The following is a 23,977-nucleotide window of genomic DNA, read 5'->3' on the forward strand; positions in this document are numbered from 1 at the left end:
TCCATCCTTGGAGATACTCAACACCCAACTAAACACAGTCCTGAGCTGTAGATGATACTGGTCTGAGTTGGGGTGTTAGACTAAATGCTCTCCACAGGTTCTTTCCAATCTCATTTATTCTGTGGATTTGTGATTCTGTGTTAATAGTTCCATGCTATTGGGTCTGCAGAAGTGAGAACAAGTATGAGGTTCTGTTATTCCTGGTTTGCATTAAGTAATCAACCAAGACAAGAAAAATGGTACGTGTATGGCACTACAGAACATTTTTCTGGTTTCACAAGCTTCTTTCTAAACTTACAGAGCTACATCAGTGCAAAATTATGTGCAAATCACACTTTATTGTTACACATACCTTTATAAGTGCTGTGCCCTTCCACCACACACATGAATGGACATTTAAAAGATCAATCTAATAGTGGACTGTCACCCTCAGTCTGCTTAGACTGCAAAGGGTGAGCTCTCTTTTCAGGGTAGGGATCTCAGCTATAATATTCAGTCAGTAGGCAGGCAATCTTCATGTTGAGCCCAGCTTTGTGACTTAACAACTGTGAGAAATACCATTGTCCTTCATGGTAACTGTTTTACTGGAGGTAAAACAGTTTACTGGAGCACTGGAGGTGCTCTTGCATTATAATTCCAGTAAGAAAGGCACTCAGACTATAGAGAGTATCATTTAAAGTGCTCTTTATTAGTGCTAACATTGTAAAGGAAGAGATGATAGTACAGATAATCTTACGTCCCTTCAGATGCCAGGAACTCTGAGTTGTGCAGCATCAAAAAGGCAGCATATGATTTGGGCACAGCCTATCACGCAGACTCTGTCTGGGAAACAGTTTCCCTGTTTTGGTCATTTGAACTATTACATGATTTTCTCACAAGAAAACAACTCCATTTTTCTACCACCCAACAGAAAGAGTGTTTGCATGAGAAATTTTTGCTGCACTTGTAGGTAAAGGCAAGAACTTGCAGGTGGTATGATCACCAGTAACAAGTGGGAGATGCCTACAGGCTCTCTGTTACAATTAGCTGGCTATGTTTATTCTGCAGCTGACATATTCACAGCACAACAGAGGCCTGAAGGCTAAGCTATATGTGCAGCACAGCGCAGCCATTGGCCTACTCAGGTTAACTTTTATGTGGGTAGCCGTCCTTGATGTGCAATGATTGGGATCATTACACTGAGATATATGACACTATTTCCAGTCCTCATTCTGCAGATGTATTTGCAACATACTTGATGAAAGAAACCAGTTTATGTGGATTATTTTATACTAATATACCCCAACCCAATTAGATTCAGATGCTCACAGGGTTTCATAAAACCAGTTCTTGTAAAACTCTAAGAAGATTTACCATTATTCTTAATTTTCAGTAAATGAAGGAAGAAAGCACTCCATTGCAAAAGCACCACTACTTTAGGGTCAAGAGCAAGTTTATTCATAAATTAGGCTCTTGTCAGATTTGAACAGCTCCTGTTCCTGAGGATGACGAGTACTTCGTTCTCATTTATTTTAGGATCTGTAGGACAGGCAGCAGTATGGCTATATAGTTGGCAGCAGCATGCAGCCCCTGCCTGCCCAGGCAGGAACCTGCCAGGCTGAAGCCAGAGCACTGCATCCTGCTGAGCCTGTCCTGGTAATGCCTGTGAAAGAATCTCGGTGAAAGTTCGTGGAGTGGTTCTGTGTCAAGGACACGAGTGACTAACTGCGATGGATGCTGTAACAGTGGCAATTTGCCCATAGATGGCAGCGTTTGCTATTCTTTTGATACACTGGCGGTATTTGCATTTACTGTATTTGTTCCACCACAAAAGATTCTGTTGTTCAGAAGGCCATAAACTACAACTGGAAAAAACAGTTAGAGAAAACTTCCTGACTCATCTTTCAGGCTTTCTAAAAAAAAAAAAAAAAAAAAAAAAAATTAAAAGGAAGCTGGAATAGCATGAATAAAGAACACAAAAGTATGACCCTCATTTGTGCTGTGTAGTGGAGAAAATGGCGTAGACCTGTTCTATGTAGCCAGATTCCTCTATACTTAAATGCATCTTAAAAGTCTTCTAACTGGTCACAGTTTACCTACCTTTAAAGGGGAAGTTGCGTACAGATGGTTCCTTAGCATCTCCAAGACAGCATATACAGCAGCCACATCTGTGAGCACTTTCTGGCAATGACTCATTGTTTATTTCTCCAAACATGGTGTAGGAAGAAGATGTGTCTATTGTTTCATTCCTTTCCTCCTCAAAATTTGTCTGCTGTCTAGGCTAACTGTCAGCAGTGGAGCTCATGAGCAGTACTAGTGAAGAGGTGACCAGCCTTTAGCTTCAAACGTGCAGAACTTTTGCAAGTCTGCAGTTTTCTTAAAATGTTGTATGACTGTGGATTGAGAGACTCACTGTATCAGATCGCTCCGGGACTGTGACAGATGGAGGGCTTGTCACCCAGCATGTGTAATTTGTGTCTATCTGGCTCTGCTCAAAGTGGGCTTGAGAGGCTCTGAGATTTTGTGTGGGTGAAAGTTTCTTTGTTATAAAACAGATTACAAAATATCTGGAAAGACAGTTCTGTTTTATCTTACTCTGCTAGCAGCCTTAGAGGACAAGATCTGTGTAAATTGTATGTCTCATCCAAAGCAAAGTCCAGTCTGAGTGACAATGTCATTATGGGGATCACAACCATAGGATCTGTTTCAAAGTATTTAATTATTATATTCCTATAGGATGAGAACATGGGATATGGCAGAATGTCTCAGAGGTCAGTAATACCTGCTTTACAGAAATGTACAAAAGGTACCATAATCCCCAAATCTGCCTTTACAGGAAGTTTAAGCCCCAATTAATAAAAGATTGTTTTCCCTAGATCTCTATAAAAATAAAGTGAAATGAAAACACAGCGCTTTCAGAAATCTGTAATATCCCTGTAAACTCGGGAAAACTTCCGTCAAACAGCAAACACTTCTGTCAAACAGCTGCAAAGATGGTTCACAAATGTGGATGAACAAATAATGACATGAAGATTGCCTTCTAAATCCAGAATGCTTGTTCCAACCTACAGAAAAAACACTTTTGCATAAAGTACAGGAATATTTTCACTGAGAAGCTTTTTAAAGCTGTTGTGATACATAAGGTGAATTGTGCATTTGTGTGCATTCATTGCATATTAGTACATGTGCAGTAGTTAAAATCAAAGTGAAAGGCCAAGTACCAAATGAAGGTAACAAAGTTATGAACAAAACTTTGGCTGATGACACTTGACAAAAACTGCAAATAGTCCTTTACATGCAACATAAAGATAGCAAATGCAGAATGTATGGAGAGTGATGCTTCTGGGAAGGCTCAAATTCAATGAATTTAAGACAAAACATTGAATTCTGTTTATGTTTATGCCAATTTAATTCCAGGGTTACTCCACTAACTTAGCATTACTCTGGATCTCTATCAATATGGTTGAAATTAACATCTGGCTCATCATCATAAATTTCATTTCTATCTTTTCCTGACTTCCAGCAGACATTAAAAATGGCCCTTGGCCTTAATTATAATTGTATTACAGTGGCTTTTTCTGAAAGTCGTATTTTTAATTTCTATTTAATCCCTTATTCTTTCTGAACCATAAACCTCTAATTCATAATGAAAATAAACAGCTATTTTAATTGTCGTGTTTCTACTGCAGTTTTATATTCAAATGCCTTTCCTGAAATCAAAGAAGTTCTAAAAATATGTACAATTGAGTTAAATAAATTCTGTTATAATATTCTATGTTTAAAAGTTACTCTTTCAATGCAACCACCCCACCTTCTAGATAAAGGACTTAGAAGTAGGATAGAAACAAGTACAGTCTCACAAACTTGAACAGCAGATTTCTGCTCAAATCCACTCAAACTCACACTAACAGAAACCCTTTTTACAAGAGAAATAAACTGTACAGAGAGTTATTTACTCTAAACTGAAACCAGTGGGACTTCCCATAGGTTGGTTCAGATCCTAGATAAGAATTACAAGATCATTAATGAGAAGGATTAGGAGAAGATGAAATGTGAATGTGTGCCACAATGCACACACAGTCCTTTCATCTGGCTTTGTATTGCATTCCTTTTTACGTGGATGCAGAATGAAAGAATACTGATGTTGTCTAAAGCTGTTCATATTGCTGGGAAAAAAAAATTAATACTCTATCCAATTATTAATGCTCTTCCTGCTTTGAAGAGAACCAACTGAATCCAGAGTTGGTTTAAAGGGTTTAAGGGCATCTTATTTTTCTGTCAGTTTCTTGATTTAAGATGTCTTTTGATGGTGGTATAAATTCCTGGCTGGAGTGATAACTGGAAATGATTCTACATTGTTCAAGCAACCAAAGCTAAATAAATTGAGTCCTTCCACACAAAAGCATAACTACTGTAGAAAATACTGATTTGCAGTCCAGAAACCAGTAGTGCACAACAATATGTAAGGGACAACTAATCTTCCACCAACACCAGCAGAACCTTAGATTTTCATAGTTGCCCTCTGCAAAGTGGAGCTAATTCCAAAGTCTGCTATCTGCTTGTCACAGTCCCAAAATATTTTCCAAACAATAGGTATGTTATTTTACAGAACACGCAAATTATCCATTTCAATTTAACAGCATCGTTGCAGCACTGGTTGGCTCTTTCTCCAAACTGTGGGCCAAGACTTAAATGACTTACCCGGGACATGTTAAGCAAGGTTTTGAAATGCTTTAGAAATCAGAGTAATCTAACAAAGCATGTAATATAACATTTGTCTATGCTGGCTTGACATCACTTTAAAGCAATTACTGAGTGGTCCCTGCATTCCAAGGGGAACAGCAACAGGGAAGAGTCATATTGCAGTCAGTCAGAATCCATTGCTTGAAGGTTCTGAAGGACTTCCAGCACAACTTCATAGCAGAATAAATACTCATCCTGGATGCAAAGACACCAATGTGAAACATCTGATTACATTCAACATAAATTCTAGACAAAGAACAATGGACTGTTTGAAGTGCTGTTTATAACATCAGCATCTTTGTAACATGGATACGAAAACGTAGATGTTTAAGAGCATCTTTGTTCTTTTTGTTCCATCCCTTGAAAAGTTCATGAAAGTTTTCTTATTCAATGCAGTACCTGTAAGCATGTGCTCAAGCCTCATTTAGGTGAGTGAATGCTTAATTTTAATCACATGCTCAATCATTATCCTGAAGAAAAACATATCAAAGCATATGCTAAAATATTTGCCTATAGGAAGAACTTACCCTGGTCTTGTCTTACTTTTCTTCGCACCGCTTGTTCGCTCTAAATTGAGTTAGCCATATCTTATCTTTTCCTGTGTGAAAACTCTTTTCAGGGGTAGGTTTAACTCAGCAGTAGTAGGTTTTACTGAGGTGGTGATAACTCAGCAATAGCAAGAGTTTAGCTGAAGGTTGCAATTTTGCAGGGTAGAGTTTATGGTATCTCACTGGTTTTGTTGTTGATCCCTGCTTTACTTTTTGCTTAAAAAAAAGGCGGGGAGGGTGGGGAGAGCAGGAGGATAGGACTGGGAGCTGTACTATACTGGTGCTTTGCTTTTATTTCAATTAGTTAGTAAGGAACAGACCTTTCATATTTAAATCTAGACACCACTTGCCTGGAAGGGTGTTATTTTCCTCAAATGAGAAGGCTAAATTTATGCTTTAAGCCCCAGACTTATCAAATAGTACCACTATTGGAGACATTTGAAAATCATAATCTAGTTGAATATTGAAAACTTACCTTCGTTTGGATCATGCCAAATCGCTGACGTCTTAAGTCTCTAACTATCTGCTTGATGTTGAACTATCAGAAGAGAACAGGTTTTATTTTGTTGATAAGCAAGTTATAAAGAGATTTAAGCATGTTTAGATGGGGAAGTTGTGACTTAGTTCTTTTACAAATAGTATATTTGCAGTTATTATCTTTGTTGTTTAAAACAACAAAAGCTGGTTTGTTCCATTTTGTTATGTTGAATTCTATCAGGAATTATGCTGGTCTAAGATACCCCCACTGTGTTGTTGACATCCATACCAGTTTGTAACACTTAATGATGATCTGTTTGATACTTACAGATAAATCTTTTTCTATATAGCTGAGCAGAACTTCAACACACAGCAAAACTCCACTTCTTCCAATGCCAGTGCTGCAGTGAGCAACAATAGGTCCTGTACTGTGAGCTCTTCTCATGTAACAAATAAATTTTACAAGCTGCTCAGCCAGTTTGGAAGTGTTTTGATCTGGCCAAGTGGTAAACTGCAAATGACTTATAATGCGCTTCTCTTCTGTCTGGAAGAGCAAGACCAAAATTGTTAAAAACAACCAGTTCTAACACCAAGTTTCAAGTAATTCCACTTATAAATTTTCCATTAGCTTCATTCTTAGTCAATTGTTAGTCTACTGAACAATTCCTCAGCTTTTCATACTTGAGTCTGTTAAGGTTTCTTTTAGGTTTTCAGAAATGCATTCAGAAGACACTGCCCTAGAACATTTACTTCATATAATTTTTATGACACACTGAAGTTACTCTAGATGTAGTTATCTTATCTTTTTTGTTGGTTAGAAAGGAAAAACGAAAACATTTGTTAAATTAGAACATTCCAGTACTGTTTACTAAAATTACTTTTGTAACTGAACTAAGCCATACTAATAGAAGAGTAGTAATATGATAGCCATGATAGTAAGATTGTAAATGCTATTCTAGCTATGAGATATAAAAGAACAATTTGTGATTAGATACCCTAACACCCAAACCAAATCAAATAAAAAAATTCTTACGAGAATTATCATAATGTAGATAAAGAGTATTATTAACAGAGTGGTCCTGGGACAGTACTTCTTGTTGCCAGCTTGCCAAAACATGTTAAGCTGAATGCAAAAGAACTACCCAGATTTTTATGATCAGAAGAATGTGAATGCATTTCTGGATTTCTCCTGAAGTAAACCTGTGTCTTTCTGCAGTAATTTGATATTGGTCCAATACAGACATAGCAAACGTAAGATAACCATTGAAACAATTACATATAACAGCCTATCTTCCCATCTTAATAATTTTTTGAGGGAACTCATATCAAATGCTTTACTATGCTTCACACTTAGTGACATAAAGTAAATTGTCTTTTCTTCATATAGAGTTTTTTTTCTTGATGGAAAAAGACACCAATTTAGTCTGGCATAAGAATGAATCTTTTAATGATTTCATTAATTAATATGTCCTGCAGAAATTTTTGCAAAGCTTTACTTAATATTGAGGCAAGACTGATGGATTTATAATTGCTCCAATTTCCACGTTCTTATACCTGGATTCTGTATTTGTAGTTTCATGTGTATTCATGTCTTTTGACATGAGAAAACAGTATAATTCACTCTAAAATCTAAAAAAACCCACCTTCTTGTACTCTTTCCTTCCAGCCAGCATTAGAGAACGTGAATCCACTCTGGCAGCCCTTACTGATTTGACTTGACAACAGTAAGCAATTCTGCAAAACACTGAATGCACCAGCTCTCTGACTATTAAAGGACTAACTTTTGAACATTCTTGTCCAACCCTAATTTGATGCCAGTGTCCTGGTTCAGCTACCGCAGTCATTTTTTCTCCTTCTTAGTAGCTGGTGCAGTGCTGTGGTTTTGACTTTCAGCCTGGGAACAACGCTGATAACACTGATGTTTTTAGTTGTTGCTAAGTAATGTTTACTCTGACCAAGACTTTCTCAGTCTCATGCTTTGCCAGGGAGGAGGGGAAGCCAGGAGGAAGCAGAGACAGGACACCTGACCCAAACTAGCCAAAGGGGTATTCCATACCATGGCACATCATGCCCAGTATATAAACCGGGGTGAGTTACCTGGAAAGCCCAGATCGCTGCTCAGGTCGGGCTGGGTATCGGTCGGCGGGTGGTGAGCAATTGTATCCTCTCCCCTTGTTATTTCCCTTATCATTATTATTATTGGTGGTAGCAGTAGTGGTTTTGTATTATACTTTAGTTACTGGACTGCTCTTATCTCAACCCGTGGGAGTTACATTCTTCCGATTCTCCTCCCCATCCCTCCGGGAACAGAGGGAGGAGGAAGGGGGTGAGTGAGCGAGCGGCTGCATGGTTCTGAGTTACCAGCTGGGCTTAAACCATGACAGCCCGTCATTCAGATTTTTACATTCCTAATAATTACTGAGCAAATGTTATGGAAGAAGCAAACAATAATACTAGTATTTACTCATGTAAAATATCTAATCAGTTTCATCATATATGAAAATATTAAGCCTACTCAACTTACCTGCTTGTTGATCATTTCTATTGTTCTAATTATGAAGTATTCCAGAATCTGGTAATCGTCTAGCCTGAGATGGAAATTAGCCAGGTCTATAGACTCAAGGGGAGGTTCAGGCCAGTATCGATGACATTTGACTTGCCCTAGCTCCACTTCTTTTGTCATCATGGCAATCACATCTGATTCACTCTCCCAGACCATTTGCCAGAAATCAGCCATAGTGGATGGCAGAGGCCCTTGGGTTGTAATATAGAAATGTTCTTCTTCTCCAACTTTCATTCTAATGTAACTTGCATTAATGTAGCCATTCTTTTCTCCCAGAGGAACTCGTGTTCTATCATCTGTACAGAAACAGAAAGTGTCTATTTCAGCTATAGTTCCGAAACAGAGTTCTACCATCTCTAGCAGTTGGGATGGTGAATCACAGCCTTGAGCAGCAAAGTATGCCTCTGGATTTTAGAATACATTTGGCTACTAGCACTAGCATTAATCACCATTAATAGGAATTCCCACAGATAAATTGTATGGTTCACATCAGCTTTATTTCTCTTAAGATACTTGTGTAACGCTCTGACAAGCCTTCTAATTACCACAGAATTGTTTTGCAGTGATTCAGAATAGTGTATGCAACATGGCTTTGAATGTATGGGATGGAAACATTGTCACTGGATATTGGTGTTATAAAGCAGGAAACTCCTGAGAATGTATGCTGTATCACTAATATAGAAAGGTAACTGTGCTACAAATTTTGCATGTGTTGTCCTGCTGCTGCAGTTCAGAAAGACATCAAGGATCCAGCAAGTGTTCCCCTTCTGTCATGATACCTCTCAGGGAATCATTGGGTACTACAGTATCTTTTGGAAATCCTTGTTAACAGCAGGCATTCAGCTCTTGTACTCAAATCTTCCTTCTAAAATGATTTCTCATCAGTGATGAAACTTGTTTCTGACTTGTATCAGAGCTGAGGAGCTAAAAGCTCTGTTTGGATATTATGCTTTCAAACACTTCTGAAAAGAATCTTTATTTTTCCAAGGGCTGCATAACTCCTTGATTTCCACCGTACTTTTCAGAATTCCATTGTATCACAAGCAGTAGATGTAGCTGTACATTTAAATAGATTTAAAGAACTGCTATTATAGTTCAAGTTACACTTGCCCACAGAGATGTAGATCAATATCTCTGAGAAAAATGGGAAGGAAACACTAAGATAGCTGCCCCCCTGCCAGACAAAGTTCCACTTTGTGGAAGATGATACTTCAGAAAATTACATATTGTGCAATGCTGACATCCTTACATGAACTCTACCTCCTTTGGAAAAATCTCAACACATTTCATTATTAGCGTAGCTCTCAGTGGCTAAGGATGTGGTGGGATTTGCATCTCCTACGTATCAGAGTTATAACTGCTTTTCTGTTTTCCAGTCTTTGTTCACTGAATGTATGTTCTCATTAGTGTGCATACTTACATGGAAGAATATCTCGGTATCTGTTTTTATCCCGGTTTTCTGGTGCTTTGCCAGTTCTGCAGTCATCTATTGGTTTCAAATGTTCTAAAGCCTAGATCAAAGTGAAATAGTCAATCCATGTTGTTCACATCCTTCATAGACAACCTTTACAGAGTTGATGTGAGCAAATTGTACCACTATAAGTGACCCAAGACTGACAAATAGACTTCTTACAGAAAAGAAGCAGTACATCACCCTCTAAACTTCAAATTGCTTTGTACTTGCTTCAGTCTGCACAAAATTTCTGGGGTTTTCAACTGAGATTTCCAACCCACATCCTCAGCCCCTGTCATTACAAATCCCTGTTGTATATTGCTGTGAAATAGATGTTTGCAATAGTGTCTTGGTCAAATGTCAGTATTCGTAATAGATGACATACTGACTAAAGCACCAAGTATTGCACTATTAACAGCTAGTGAGTGTCAGTGAATACTTTTCAGAGAAAGGGATGGATATAGAGAACAGCATCAATGGTGAAAAGTGCAAATCATATGGTTGAGTAATTCATAGATTTAGGGGAACAATGCAGTGTAGCTGGAAGCAGGAACGTGAAAGTTAATTTCATTTACGGTTTTGAGTTGCCTCCACTTTTCTTTATTCTTTTACCTCTTTGGTATGCATTGCACGATGCTCAGCCGTCACATTATGGCACTATACAAGGTACATGGACTGAAATACATGTGACATTTCTTTAACACATTCATCAGTTACTAGAGCTTTTACTCAGATAAAATATCCATTGGCTTTGGTAACCAGTACTTTCCCTGTTCGATCTTTATGTTTTCTGTGCAGACGCGTGTCTCAGCTCAGTATGCTATGCCTAAATCAGTAACAGAATGGCATGAATGGAAATTAATACATGCACTTGAGCCTTCAGGGAAAGTCAGCAAATCCTATACACTTGAGCCTGTGGCATTTTGTACCCAGAAAGTCAGAGATGTAAAGGCAAATGAAAGGATCTGATAATGTTGTAATTACTATGGAAAAGTGGTAGCAATCTATTTCCCTGGTTTTGAGTACATCCTTTAAAGGAAATTCTAGTACCGCGCTGAAGAGTTACAAAATAATCTGTTCTTTAGTAATTTGCTGATAACTGAGCACCCTTTTTATACCCTGAAACAAGAGATTTTATATGCTTCCTTAATTTTATACCTTTTCATGCCATCAGATGTAATTATGTGTTTTCATTATCTATGAAGGTACATTACTTTTTCTTTTTAATTTCATAAAGTTCCCAACCTTAATAGCATCTTGTGGCAATGAGTTCCATGGTTCACTGGAGCATTGTATGAAACATTTTCCTTTCAACTAAGTGTTTCAGGACTAGTGAATCCCTAGCAGCATGGATTTCTTGCTTTAGTGCAGCCTCTAGAATAGTTCTTAGGCAGATGTTCAGCAGAGCAGAGGGGATAATAGAAAGAAGTCAGTCTACTTTTGTGTATTATTGATTTTTCATTCCATATGGGCATTATCTTTGGACAGGGAACAGTGTAAGCCTGACCTGTGTGGAGAGATCCAAATACTGTAGCATCACCCAAACAGTAGAATAGAAGCCCCATTCTGGCTGGAATAATTCTCTGAGAAACTGGAGTCACTAAAGATATACAAGCCAATCTCCCATACAGTATGCAGAAGGCTGCTAAAAGTCACTTTCTTATGTCTGCCACACACTCAGATCTTAAAAAGGAATCACACTTTACCACAAACTCCTTTAACACCTCTTGATTCTCAATCCACAACTGAAGGCCTCGAATAAGACCTGTGATGCCAGTTCTTGGACCTATTCCAGTCAATGATGGTTTAAAGTTAATTAAGTGAGTCAGTTCATCTCCAGAAGCAAAGGTTCTGCCTATATATCAACAAAGAGAAACAAAGTTTTTAATTATCATTGTTCATAGTGCAAATTGTTGGCTTTAAAAACTAGGGGACTGCAGTACATAAGTACATTTTGATGCTTATACTGTGGAAGTGAAATGTGAAAAAATATTCTTGGCTTACTTATGTTCACAGCAGAAAGAAGAGTAAGTCAGCACCATGGATACAACCAGCACCACATTTCATGTAATTTGGAAGCAAATCCAACTATTGCAACTTATTGCCTCATACAGTTTCTAAATACAGTCTGTTTAAATAAACTGTCCTTGCAGAATTGTAAACTTTATTGACAGATTCTATTGATATTGGAAACTCTCTCCACATCTTCACAGGGAATCATCTTCATCTTTCCAACGCTTTCCTGAAAATTAGTACTGCCACACCCCACTGCTGTGAATAATCACTGCAAATTCTTCCTCCCTGAAGTAAAATATCTTCTGTCCTTTTCATCTTACCTCACACTCCTCTTCAAGAACAAGATGCAAAGCATCTTTGATGCAACAAAATCAGGATTCAGTTTTACTGATTTGCTCATCCTGAAGTGTATGTTCTTATATGAAACTTGCAGATTAAGAAGATGGATAAACATTTATATCTCCAGAAATATCACTACTTTACTGTAGCAATTGAAAAACTTTTGTTACCATGTAGAGTAAAAACAGTAGCTGGTTTGATAAAAAATAGTTGTTTGAGGCAGAGAAATTATGGAATTTGTCCTTTTAGTCATAGGCTACTGTTGGCAAAGAATAACATGCCAGCTGTCCCAAAGAAAACCTGATGATCAGTTTCACAGGTCTGTGGTAGGCTGAAGACAAGGAGCAATGCTCTATTTTCCTCTTGTAAGATGTCATCACTACTCTTAACCAATCTCCCTAACAAAACTGTTGTGCTTTCTATGCTTTTGTCTGGGATGCAACTTGCACCTGTCTTGCCTGAGCTTCTGAAACAATTTCTGTTCACTTTGTGTTCTCTAACCATCACAGATGCCAGGGTGTTTCTATTAACTACTTGAGAGTGGCAGTGAAGACAGATCTGCCACTCCAGATAGAGTGCGCTCTTTCATATACACCTCTCTTTCCTTCCAGATCAAGTGGAATAAAAAAACCCAGACTCTGAGCAGGTATGAGAGGAGAGATTGGTTATAATTTTCTGTTTGCTAGCCAGCACAGCTTGGTAGTGTGAGGGAGATAACTGATTTACTTCTTGTAAGAGCCATGAGCAATTCATTGCTTCCACAGGGCAAGAAAAAGCAGGGAGAGACCTGTATTTCAGAGAATCTGTGGGATACTGCAGCACCCTCAGGAGATTCCTTTCACAAATTTTTCTTGTTTGGAACAGAAGCAGCTTAATTTCCTATAGGAACAACTAGGCAGATTCTTCTGGTATCAGAGGGGCTTTAATACCTGAGCTGTGAAAGTGCTTCAATATGTGTTTAAGTACATCAGTTCTAGAGGTTTTAATGAACTCATTATATGAAGTGAAATTCAAAGCCATCTGCTTTTATTTCATTCATTTTGGAACAAACTAAGAATTTCAATTTTTTAATTATGCACTGGGAAGCTCCCACAAATTTGCTTTTGACCCAAATTGCACTGTTCTCTTTTTTTTTTATTCAGCCACTGAGCCAATGTGTCATTTCTTTGCACTATCCAATAGTGCATGATTTGAACAAATGTTATGATGTTGCTCAAATTAATTGCAACAACTTTCTTTTCCTCTTATTTGCTTAGTTTGTACACCTAATTGAGTATAATCAAGGTATTCAGAGATTTTCCTTTGGGGAAGGACATGATATATAGCATGGAAAAAAAATCCCAGCAAAAACCAAAATTAAAAAAAGAAAAAAACACAAAAAATAAAAATAGAAAGTTGGTCATCCTTTTGAAACTGGGGTGTCAAACAGAGGTGCTCTGAGCAGTGGTGAGTGGGTGATGACCAGCAGAGCTGCCCTCCCTGGATTCAATTAACTACATTCAGACTCCTCTTCCCTCCTTCTAGCAGTTCTCCTTAGCTTGTATATAAGTGATTAGTGTTGTTCTCACTGTACGTATACGGAGGAGCTGGCCTATAATGTTAAAGAAACAAGAGAAGTTTTTGCATGGTTACTTCTAGGTAGAACGGAAATCCTGTGGGGCATATCATTGGCGTCATCATTCTGGTTGTCTGCCCCAGGCTGCTGACTCCCTCTTCTGCAGCCTTCACATTCTGCATATTTCTGTGACCTGTAAAACAGCATTAGTTGAATAGTCTTATAGAAGCAGCAGAAGCTTTTATAGTTCAGTTTTTTAAATCTGTTTTTCATCACTTTTAACTTTCTTGAGCAACTATTTTTAAGAATTAGCGTGAACTGTGAAGAACATAAGTTCAAGGAGTAATAGCATAGTCAGGAGTAGTGTTTAGAAGTAAGGTTTGTCACAGTTACAGAGAATTTTTCATGTATGATCTTTTTCAGTTGTTAGGCAACCATAGCTAAATAGGCTTTGCTTGTTACTGTTTCTTAAAGTATTTAGAAAGTTTTGGAGCCCTTAAATATGTTTTAGGTAGAAGACATGCCTGCAATCTAGAATACAGCTATTATGTGTGCAGGATGGGTCAAATATTCCTCTACTGGCTAACTCTGATACCTGCAGACATAACATTTAACTATGTTAGCAGGCTTAAGCACATCACAGTCTTGCATTATCCTATCCTAGATGTGATCATAATACATAATGTTAGAAATAGTAGAAGGTACACTTAAGAGGGAGAATAAGATAATAAGTAGCAGCTTTCTGAATATCAGTAATGATTGCAGGCTGTGCATGTTCAAGTTACACAAAGCTTTTGCAAGTAGAAGATAGGAGCACTAGAAAGTACTGGTAGTAAAAAGATTCAGATTACATGACAGGGGCCAGAAAACCATCCTATTTGCAAAACAACCAGAAAAGATACTTGTTATCTTTATATGTGATAACTTTGTATTAGCCATAGATGCACCTATGCATCTTGCCCACAGAGCAAGATAACTTAATAATAATCACACCTAATTGCCTAATATATCACAAGATAATGTTATATTAGCAGTGAGGTAATAGCAAGGGGCACTGAGCCTCTGTTCATATGGATGTTCTTACATGCAGGTGCTCTCAAAGCTTCTTGTAGCTCTGCAAGCAGGTGAGTTAGGGAAGATTTTCATCCCTAATTGGTTGGCCAAATACTGTTCTTACAAAATTTTAAGTTTTCTTACAAAATTTAAGTAAGTATTTAGTCTTTTTTCCAATTTATGTGGGTTATAAGTGATAAGGAAAATAAGTGTATTTCATCATTCCGTGTCATTTTAATAAACAAAACTGCCCATGTCTTATCAACATGTCATTATTCTTTGATTTCCCACTGTACTGTATATTTAAAATCTGAAGTCAAATTCTTCTCTTCCTGTACTATGTACTTTCTTTGGAGTTGCATCCTCAAATTCGCTTGATTCCCAGATGTCTGGAGTTCAAAATCTGGATTGCTACAGCCACGGTATCACAAGGTCCAGCCCAAGCTGCAAGTGCTGCTTGGAACACTTAGTAGAACCTGCAGGGATCCTGCCCACACCAACGTGATAGTGCTATCACTGTTCTCTCTTCTCTGCAGCTAGAAAGGCTAAAGCTAGCTTAGGCATGTCTCCATGAGCTGTTACAGCTAGAAGCTTTTGTTTCATTTGTCTTATTAGCTGTGTGGAAGCTGTTTAGCAGCTCTTACTGCAGATGGAGCTGCATTCCAATATAACTGTATTTCTGTCATTTAGGACACATGGGTGCATTTGCACTCCATATTAGGACAGCTCTGGAAATATAAGATAAATTAGCTATAGTATTTATTTTAATAGTTTTAATGCATTTGAAAGACTTACCTGTCTGAAATGTTACTGATGATATCCTTATAGTCTCGTCCAGCCAGCTGACCTTGCAGAGGGGAATTGTGTGTACTATCTAGATCCTACAGGTTTAAAATACGAAAAAGATGTGAAAAATCAGTACATAGAAACATCAAGCATATAGTTACTTTCATTGACATTGTTTCTTATAACTGTAAAAATGTGTCCTTCAATCAGGAATGGAAGGGAAAACAATAGTTTCCACTTTCAGAAGAAAGTACGTAACTTTGATTCAGCATTGCAGTATCTACTAGGAGTAAGAAGTCACTTGGTGTAAAAAGTATTTGTGAGTTTCACAACAGTATAGCCTTCAGACGTCCCTACATCTTAGAATTAATGACTAAACTTTGAAAAGTTTCATGTTAGTCATATCCTCTCCAATCTCACAAAGAAAATGCAATCACAGGAATCATGAGTCACACTCTATTCTTCACCTCCTTAGCTCTTGGAGGGAGAAAGCACCACTGTCTGAGATGGTAATTGTTGGTAATAATTTCCTTTTTTTATCTCAGACACAATGATGCCAGCTGGTAGAAGCAGGGGGCAGCTGCTCTACTAAAGAAGCACTCAACTAACAGAGAAGGCAGACCCTTGATCACCCTCCATGTGCAGTAGAAGCAATAATATTGGTGGCTGGTTTTCCATCCTAGAGAATGATAACTGGATTCTGCATTTAAATAATGATGCAGGACATCTGCATCTGCATCATGTTTGTGGAAGTGGCTCCTTCTGAGTTGAAACGCTTGATAGATAATTATTTAAATTCTAGTTCAGGGTGGTGTTTCTTTTTCTTTCCCTCCTTAATAGTGCAGATGTACTCAGAGTACTGTGGCACGTTACACTATCAACTTCTGAATGCCCCACAGAATCTTAATGGTAGCTTCCACTTACGTCTTATTTCTTACTTTTGTGCTTGTACTTCCCCATTAGAACAGGGAAATTTGTGATTGCCTATTTAATAATTAATTCATTTACCCAGTTTCTGCACCTACTAACTACATTGATTGGAGAACGCTGTATGGTTTTTGTCTTCTATTTGCTAAGGAAAGGTATCTTACTGCTGCTTTTTTGCATCTGGGTTTTTCTTTTTCAATGTTTTGTCATTTTCAAAGTTTACATCTTTAGAGTAGATGGCAGCTGTGCTCTATAAAGTAAAGCATAAATAGTTTCTATTCATAGGAGACAGCTAACAGCAAGCTTGAAATAATGAACAGTTAGTGAAACTAATTCAGCACAAATTTTAGTATGCGCTTAAATTTTAGCATGTGCTTAAAGTTAAGCATGTGCTGTGCTGAACTAGATAGACTTTACCACATGCTTAAAACTAAATTTGTGCATCAAACACTTTGCTAACTTGGGGATCTAATAAGGAATCTGTAACCTTAGTACTATCTCCTACTTTTCATTGTTATTATTTCTTGGGTGTCCTTCTTTATCAGATCATAGGCATGACCTTGTTTTGATATTATGTTTCATCAATCTCTAACAGTTTAGTTCCAACACCCATTCCAACAGAGTACTTAAAACTTCCTCAAACAAATTCCTCTTCAAGGTTTTCTCACCTTATTCACATCAAGGATTTCTTCCATTTTTCTTTTCTAGTTTGATTATATTGGTTGAGGCAGGGTTTGGGGTTTTTTATTTGTTCTGGAGGATAAAAAGACCTATATTTCTCACATTTTCTGAGAAGAGGTTTTACAGTTGTAAACTTAGAAATAATAGATGCTGTAAAATTTGATGTGGAATGTCTTGCAGGCCTTAGTTAAGATTCAAAAACATAACCATGTTTGAAGAAGTTTGGGTCCCTTGGAGTTATGAATATTTATAGAAGACAGTTGAATAGAAATCTTTTAAAGTATATTGTTCTAAAATACTGAAAGAATGGTAAAATTAATAAATCATTCATTCCAGAGTTAGAAAGTACAAGAATTAGACTTGCATATGCAGCCTTCCTCCCTCCACCCGCCTCTTTTAGCCTATATATATTACACTAATTGTATGCTCTTATCTCAGTGGAATCCCCTGACTCATTCAAATGTTAGCAGTTCCAGTCATTGTAGCACACTTCCCTCACCTTAATCTTTTTTTGTTAAGAAGGTGTGGTTCTTGCCTGCATTGCAGCAAATCCATTTTGTAAACAAACATGTGAGTATGTTGCCTGATAATTTCTAGAAGTCTGATTCAGATTTTACCTGGGTACACATCTGGTTGGATTCTTCTTCCTTGAAAGTGAAAAGAGGCTGAGCTCGCAGGCTTCCCTCTGCGCTATCTAAATACCAGAAAACAAAATCAAAATAAAATGACTATAAAACATGAAAATATAGAGCCATTTCTTCCATGCCACCCACACCAGAGGACTTTGATCTTGGAAGAGGCACTAAGATACAGTGCCAGAAACTGGCATGGAATATCCCTTTCATGGATGCTCTGAGAGGGTTAGTACAGCACAAATGCCATATATCACCACTGAAGAAGCCAGCATAATTCAAGTTGCCAGAAGATACACTGAAGAGACCCCTGTATCAATAGTACTTACAAAAAACCTAAAACAGAATTTAATTCTGCCCTTTCTAATCCAGCCCATTCTTTTGCAGTGCTAAGGCCCAAGTACCATAGCTTAACTTTCATGCCAGTGCTTCTATACTATTGTTGGGTTTTGCTGGTCCAGGAAAACAGTTTAAACTTTCCAGCAACTGTGTAATTCAGCAATGTCATATAAGATGCAAATAAATGTGCCCACAACTAGTTTCTTGAATTTGCAGAGCTGGAGAAAAGGCTAGTCTTACTGAAGCGAATGGGAATACTTCCACAGACCTTAATAGAGCAAGAGCTTCAATCAGCCTTTTTATAATTGGCTGTCCTTACTTTTTTTTTTTTTTTTTTTTTTTTTTAATTAAACTAGAATAGAGATGGGCCAGTGAACATCCTCCTTCGAGGCTGGTGCTGAGCATAGCTTTTTCATCTTTATGAAAAAGCCTTGCTCTTGAAACACAGAGGCAGCTTCCAGTAACTGAAGGAGTATCCAGTGCCTAAGACACTGGCTAGAAGTTCAAGATGATTAGGTTCAGTCTAATAGATACTGAAAAAATTAAGATCCTTGAACCCTAGAGGCAGCTGCTGCCTAACAGCAGAATTACCTAAAATACCTATACAGACAAGTTCACATCAGTAAAGCTGACTAGATGCATAAATGTTTGCTGTAAAATATGTCAAAACCCCACAATCAGCTCTGCGTCTCTTCCTCATCAGCTGAGGAGAAAGTAAATAGCAATGACACTGGCTTCTTGCCTGAAAAGATTTGAAACAAAGCCTCCAATTTGTAACCAGCAGGCTAGAAGGTATATTAAGAAGGAATTATATATTCTTCCCACTGAAGTTTCTCCACAGTGTTCAAGGAAATAGGTGGTTGAGGAGTATAAACCCATCATCTATTGATGATAGTATACCCTTCCTTCCACTCTGAGCTTTAATTAGTATTTACATTTTGAATATTCAGTAGAGCAGAGCCTGCAGCACAAGTTTTTTCCATTAGTCGGCTAAGTTTTGCCCTATGCAGGTTGGTGTGCTTTCAAATTAGTAGCAATCAACCTGGGAGCAGAGGCTTCTGGATTTGCACAAGCACAGAAAGGAGAGGAGCTGTCTGCCAGGTAGAACTGGTGCTTCCCAGAGACAAGGTAAGAGTGCTGGGGTGTGAAATTTGTGGGAAGTGTGTTTCAGCAGCTGGATCAATAATTGGCTGTGATTCCATCAGTGGGTTGTATAAAACTGGGTAAAATCAGACCAGGAACATCCATGACTTAAAAATAAAAGCTGAGTTAAAGATTCTGTGAGGGTTTTGCAGCTTTGCTTCCACTATTTCTAGACTTAAAAATCACACTTAGGCATTCCTTCCCTGTGGTCCTACGTTTTGAGTAGCTTAGCCAGAGCTGCAGATCAGGGTGAAGAATGTGTTTGTATATACAGCTGTGAATCAGGTCTAACTGTAAAGTTAGCAATGTTGAATACAAGCCACACATAATCTCACTTTACCATCTACTGAGTGGATGTAGCTGCTTACCAGGCTCTGCTTTTGTGTTTGGAGAGGAAGGTATATTCTTCCTTTGATTGCCTGAATAAGCCCAATGCAAAGCCATGCTTCGGCACACAGTGAGTTGAACAGTGCCTTGAGCCTTGCGCAGCAAATCTGTAACTGTTTGGCGTGGCAGGCCAGACACGAAAGTCTCATTCACCTGAAAAAATACAATGATATGTACTTCCAGGTTCCTGTAACAGAAAGCTTTTTTTAATCACATATCCCACCACTGAGCACTTTGCACTTCATGTGTCCTCATCCCCTCCCATTTTAGTAACTTGCTTGATCCTCTCCTCTCCACTTCTTTATACCATCATTGCCAGCAGCACAGCACAAAAGTATAGTCTGCACCTCTTCTGAGACACTAAAAGGGCATTGTTTCCCCCATAATTCAGATGGAAGATGGAGGAGAGATGGAAGTGAATGAAAAATAGAAAAGCAAACAGAACTACTGAAACTTCTGGAGGGAGAGGAAAATATAATCTGGGGTAAAAAAATCCAGAAAACACTCCCCAAAAAATCCAAAACATGATTTATGTTAAAAGGTGGTTAGATAGTAAAACTTTAAATAAAGATTCAAAAGCTCTAATTCCAGTGCTTTTTGCTTGTCTTGGTAATACCTAACTGGCACTGATGATAGATTCCTCCCAGTATCCTCCTGGTTAGTTGTTACATGCATGCTTGGTCAGTTAACTCTTTTTTCCCTGACTTTTTTCATTTGTAATCCTCACTGTGCACAGTTACACTATACGATAGTTGCACTTTGTCACTTGCTCTGCTATTCTGGGTCTGCTTCTCTGCTGTAGTAGCCAAAAGCCACCTCCAGCTGTAGAGAGGCCCAGTCCCAAAGGAAGCTGAATGCTAGGCAAGGGATGGAGGGTAGGGAGGCAGAACAGCCCTCTGAACCCCCCAGGAGCTGAGGGACACCATCTTCTGCATATTACTGTGCCAAGCAGCCCCAGATTTCCAACTCGTACAACCTTTATACTGAACAGAATGCTGATTATAGAATAGCTAGAGAAATTGTAGGCCAAAACAATGAAGAACAAGCAGTACCTTAAGTAGGATGTCACCAACTTGAAGTCTCCCATCTAGGTCTGCAATGCTGTCTGGGCTGATGGCTTTTATTAGGATAGCCCTGCCATTTCTTCCACCTACCAGTGCAAATCCTAGGCTTCCATTTTCTGCTTTTTCCAGCTCAATCTTAATAATGAAGTCCTACAATAGACAAGGATGTAGTCTTAAGTGGAGTTTACTTAGGGCTGTGCTCGTTTTGCATTTTTAATACTAAATAATCCCATTATGCTTCACAGTCCTCACTCACTGATGTCAATTATGAGATATATTCTTCTCCTGAATAGGTATATAGAGCTTCCAGTGATTAAAATAGCAGCTGCATGTATGTATCAGAGTGAAAATAGTACATACTTATTTCCATAATCTTTTTTCAACAATTTCTGGAGGGGAAAATAACCCCTTAATAGCAAGGAAATATGTACTTTTGTAATCCTTTTATAACATATCAAATACATCACGTTCATTGAAGGCTGCGTGGTGACCTCATAGCAGCCTTCCAGTATCTGAAGGGGGTCTACAAGGATGCTGGGGAGGGACTCTTCCTTAGGGACTGTAGTGGTAGGACAAGGAGTAATGGGTTCAAACTTAAACAGAGGAAGTTTAGATTAGATATAAGGAAGAAGTTCTTTACAGTGAGGGTGGTGAAGCACTGGAATGGGTTGCCCAGGGAGGTTGTGGATGCTCCATCCCTGGCGGTGTTCAAGGCCAGGTTGGACAGAGCCTTGAGCCACATGGTTTAGGGCAAGGTGTCCCTGCCCATGGCAGGGGGGTTGGAACTAGATGATCTTAAGGTCCTTTCCAACCCTTACGATTCTATGATTCTATGATTCTATGATTGACAAGTCACTCTTCTCTCCAGCATGACAGTAATGCAGTATATCATGCATTATTTTATTATTCTATGATGAAAATCTTAACCTTGAAACCCTAACATACCCATCTGTTTGGCTTTAGCATTTCATTCAGTTTTAAAATCGGCTGCTTTCTTAGGGTTAAATATTATGTCAGAAATAGCAGCAACCTAGAAATGTTTATGACTTGCAGCCTGACTTGTTCCAATGTTGCAAATGTCACCGTCAGAAATTATTTTAGCAAGTTGAACAGATAAACCATCATGGATTAAATGGTGCAGAAGAAGCAGTAATAGTGATGACTTAATCAAAAGTGAGAAAATTGTTTCAATTTTTCTGCCAGGTTGGAGGTCTAATTTTAACAAGAGAGCAGCCTTTTGCAAACCACAATCAAGAGAAAACTAGTAAATCTATTCCCATGAAATATCAGTCCCAATGTGGGTAATTTCAATTCCAAGTAACTTTATTTTCTACATGTTTGCACAAACAGAATTGATGCTTGCACTTGTAAGAATTTTGAAGCACTGTATGTTGAGCATGGAAATTCTTTTTTCAAAGAACACACGTGTATTTTAAGAAGCTATAATTTCAATAATGGCATTAATTTTGACAAATTCAAACCATTAGGGTTTATGTCAGTACTGCATAATACTCCAAAGGTTTAGAGTAATTTTACACTCTTTTCAAATGCCCTCATCTGAGAATTTCAGAATGAAACATATTCATCTCAGATTTCAAAAATTGTTGTGGAAAATGTTTTATAATTACAGTTGCACTTATTTGCCCCAGAATTCCATGCTGTGACATTCTGTATCTTTTTCCTGTGCTTGCTTTCTAAGCTAAGGATTGATCTCGTAAGATGTTAAGAGTACTATGAAGACTTAATGGAGGGGCTACATCATGTGAGTCATGCTTAGTTGGACTGGACCATCTTAAGAACCTTTTCCAACCTAAATAATTCTATGATTCTATTTACCAAGCTGGTAAAATAGTGATGTTATACATTGAAAAAAAGTAATAGAAGAGTCTAACCCCAGGAGTGTTCAAGGCATTCTACTCCATGAAGGTTGAAGGAACTCACTACTTCACAGCACACTCTCCAAATACATTATATTCACGTTTTCAAGGAAACTGGAGAGGAATCAAATATTGTTGAAGTACCACCGTTGAAAAAAAATCTCACTCCATATAGCTCACTTCACTTGACGGACTATGTCACACTTGATAAACTTGCCACTTACCTTACATTCTGGAGAATCAGGAGTGTTTTGCTCAGCATCACAGTTTGTTTCCTCTAAATGTTTCTCTGTGAAAAAGCAGCAGCAGCAATTTTTGCACAGTTGTACTGGTAAAATGTTCTACAGTGTAACACTCAAAATCATATTCAGAGGCATAATAAAACATTTTCTACTTGACATGTAAAATACAAAAAAAAAAATAAAATTTGAGGATTTATGTGGGCTTACACTCCTGAACTGTGAACTTAACTTTCTGTGCATTATCCTATAGACTTTTTATGTCCCAGTTATCAGGTTCCAAAACAAGCTTTAAAAGCTGCATGTTATAGGGTCAGAGACACTAGGTGGATGACAGGTAATGTATAAATGTTCTCTGAAACTCTGAGGGAGGCAGTTTTGTTTATGAAGAATTAATCTTTCCCAGGTGCGGCCAGTACCACCTACAGACAGTTCCTTTCAAAGAGAAAGCACAGAGTTTTACAAACCCTAATTGAAAAATACTGAGGAGTTCCTTACCATGTTGATGCAGCAGATGCTGTTCTTGGGAATTCAGGTTTTCATCTGAGAAAGAAATATTGGCTTTCTCTGTCTCAGCAGGTGGCCCTAAAAGCATACATGTAGGTTTGTTCTGACAGGCCTCCTGCTAACCTTCATATACACAACGGAATGTAAACTCTCTGCTTAAATTATTAAACAAAGCATCAATATCCAGTATTGATACTACATGAGGCAGTTTGAGACACTTACTACTGCGTTAGTAAGTTTGCCAGTTTGCACAGTAATAAACAATTCTGTCATGAATTGCAGAGATGTTGCATCTCAGTCGTTGCTATTTTTAAAATTGTAACAACAATCAGAGATCAAACTGAGTCATTCTAGACATGTGGCAATGATCAGGCAGAGGAAGAAGCAGGGCATGTTAGTGTCTGCAGAGATGGATATGTAAGAAAATAACGTGCATTTCTTGACACTCCCACCTCCACACGCCCACCCCCAGTTTTGGGGTTTTGCTTTATCATATCTTGGTGATCCTCGTTGTTTTCCACAAAATACTCTTTAATGTATGAATTACAGAAAATGTAGTGCTAGAACAAGGGTTAATGGGTTTAAACTTAAACAGGGGAAGTTCAGGTTAGATATAAGGAAGAAGTTCTTTACTGTGAGGGTGCTGAGGCACTGGAACAGGTTGCCCGA

At 38.1% G+C, this 23,977-nt stretch overlaps 2 protein-coding genes and 1 long non-coding RNA gene across 3 annotated transcripts in view; all 3 read right to left on the minus strand.

Annotated features, from left to right (window-relative positions):
* Nucleotides 1–4,589: 4,589 nt before the first annotated feature.
* On the minus strand, nucleotides 4,590–12,860 carry PTPN20 (protein tyrosine phosphatase non-receptor type 20). Its single transcript, XM_030488092.1, has 6 exons — nucleotides 12,845–12,860; nucleotides 11,470–11,618; nucleotides 9,731–9,821; nucleotides 8,272–8,606; nucleotides 5,746–5,808; nucleotides 4,590–4,917 (listed from the first exon to the last, which is right to left on the minus strand). Exons 1-6 carry the CDS (start codon nucleotides 12,858–12,860, stop codon nucleotides 4,846–4,848), a joined length of 726 nt encoding a protein of 241 aa, XP_030343952.1. The 3' UTR covers nucleotides 4,590–4,845.
* Nucleotides 12,861–13,792: 932 nt separating this feature from the next.
* On the minus strand, nucleotides 13,793–19,648 carry LOC115609006. Its single transcript, XR_003991706.1, has 4 exons — nucleotides 19,603–19,648; nucleotides 17,738–17,814; nucleotides 15,522–15,607; nucleotides 13,793–13,866 (listed from the first exon to the last, which is right to left on the minus strand). It is a non-coding gene; the product is annotated as an uncharacterized LOC115609006 (long non-coding RNA).
* A 747-nt stretch (nucleotides 19,649–20,395) lies between these two features.
* The window catches only part of FRMPD2 (FERM and PDZ domain containing 2), a 50,976-nt gene continuing 47,394 nt past the window's right edge, over nucleotides 20,396–23,977 (minus strand). Inside the window, exons 35-37 of the mRNA XM_030488093.1 lie at nucleotides 22,787–22,851; nucleotides 20,674–20,835; nucleotides 20,396–20,443 (exon numbers count right to left, since the gene is read on the minus strand). Of these exons, the coding sequence (XP_030343953.1) occupies nucleotides 20,396–20,443; nucleotides 20,674–20,835; nucleotides 22,787–22,851 (275 nt within the window). The remainder of the gene's footprint in view (nucleotides 20,444–20,673; nucleotides 20,836–22,786; nucleotides 22,852–23,977) is intronic.

The sequence above is a fragment of the Strigops habroptila genome, chromosome 5 (genome assembly GCF_004027225.2).
Source record: "Strigops habroptila isolate Jane chromosome 5, bStrHab1.2.pri, whole genome shotgun sequence".
NCBI classification, from domain to species: Eukaryota; Metazoa; Chordata; class Aves; order Psittaciformes; family Psittacidae; genus Strigops; species Strigops habroptila.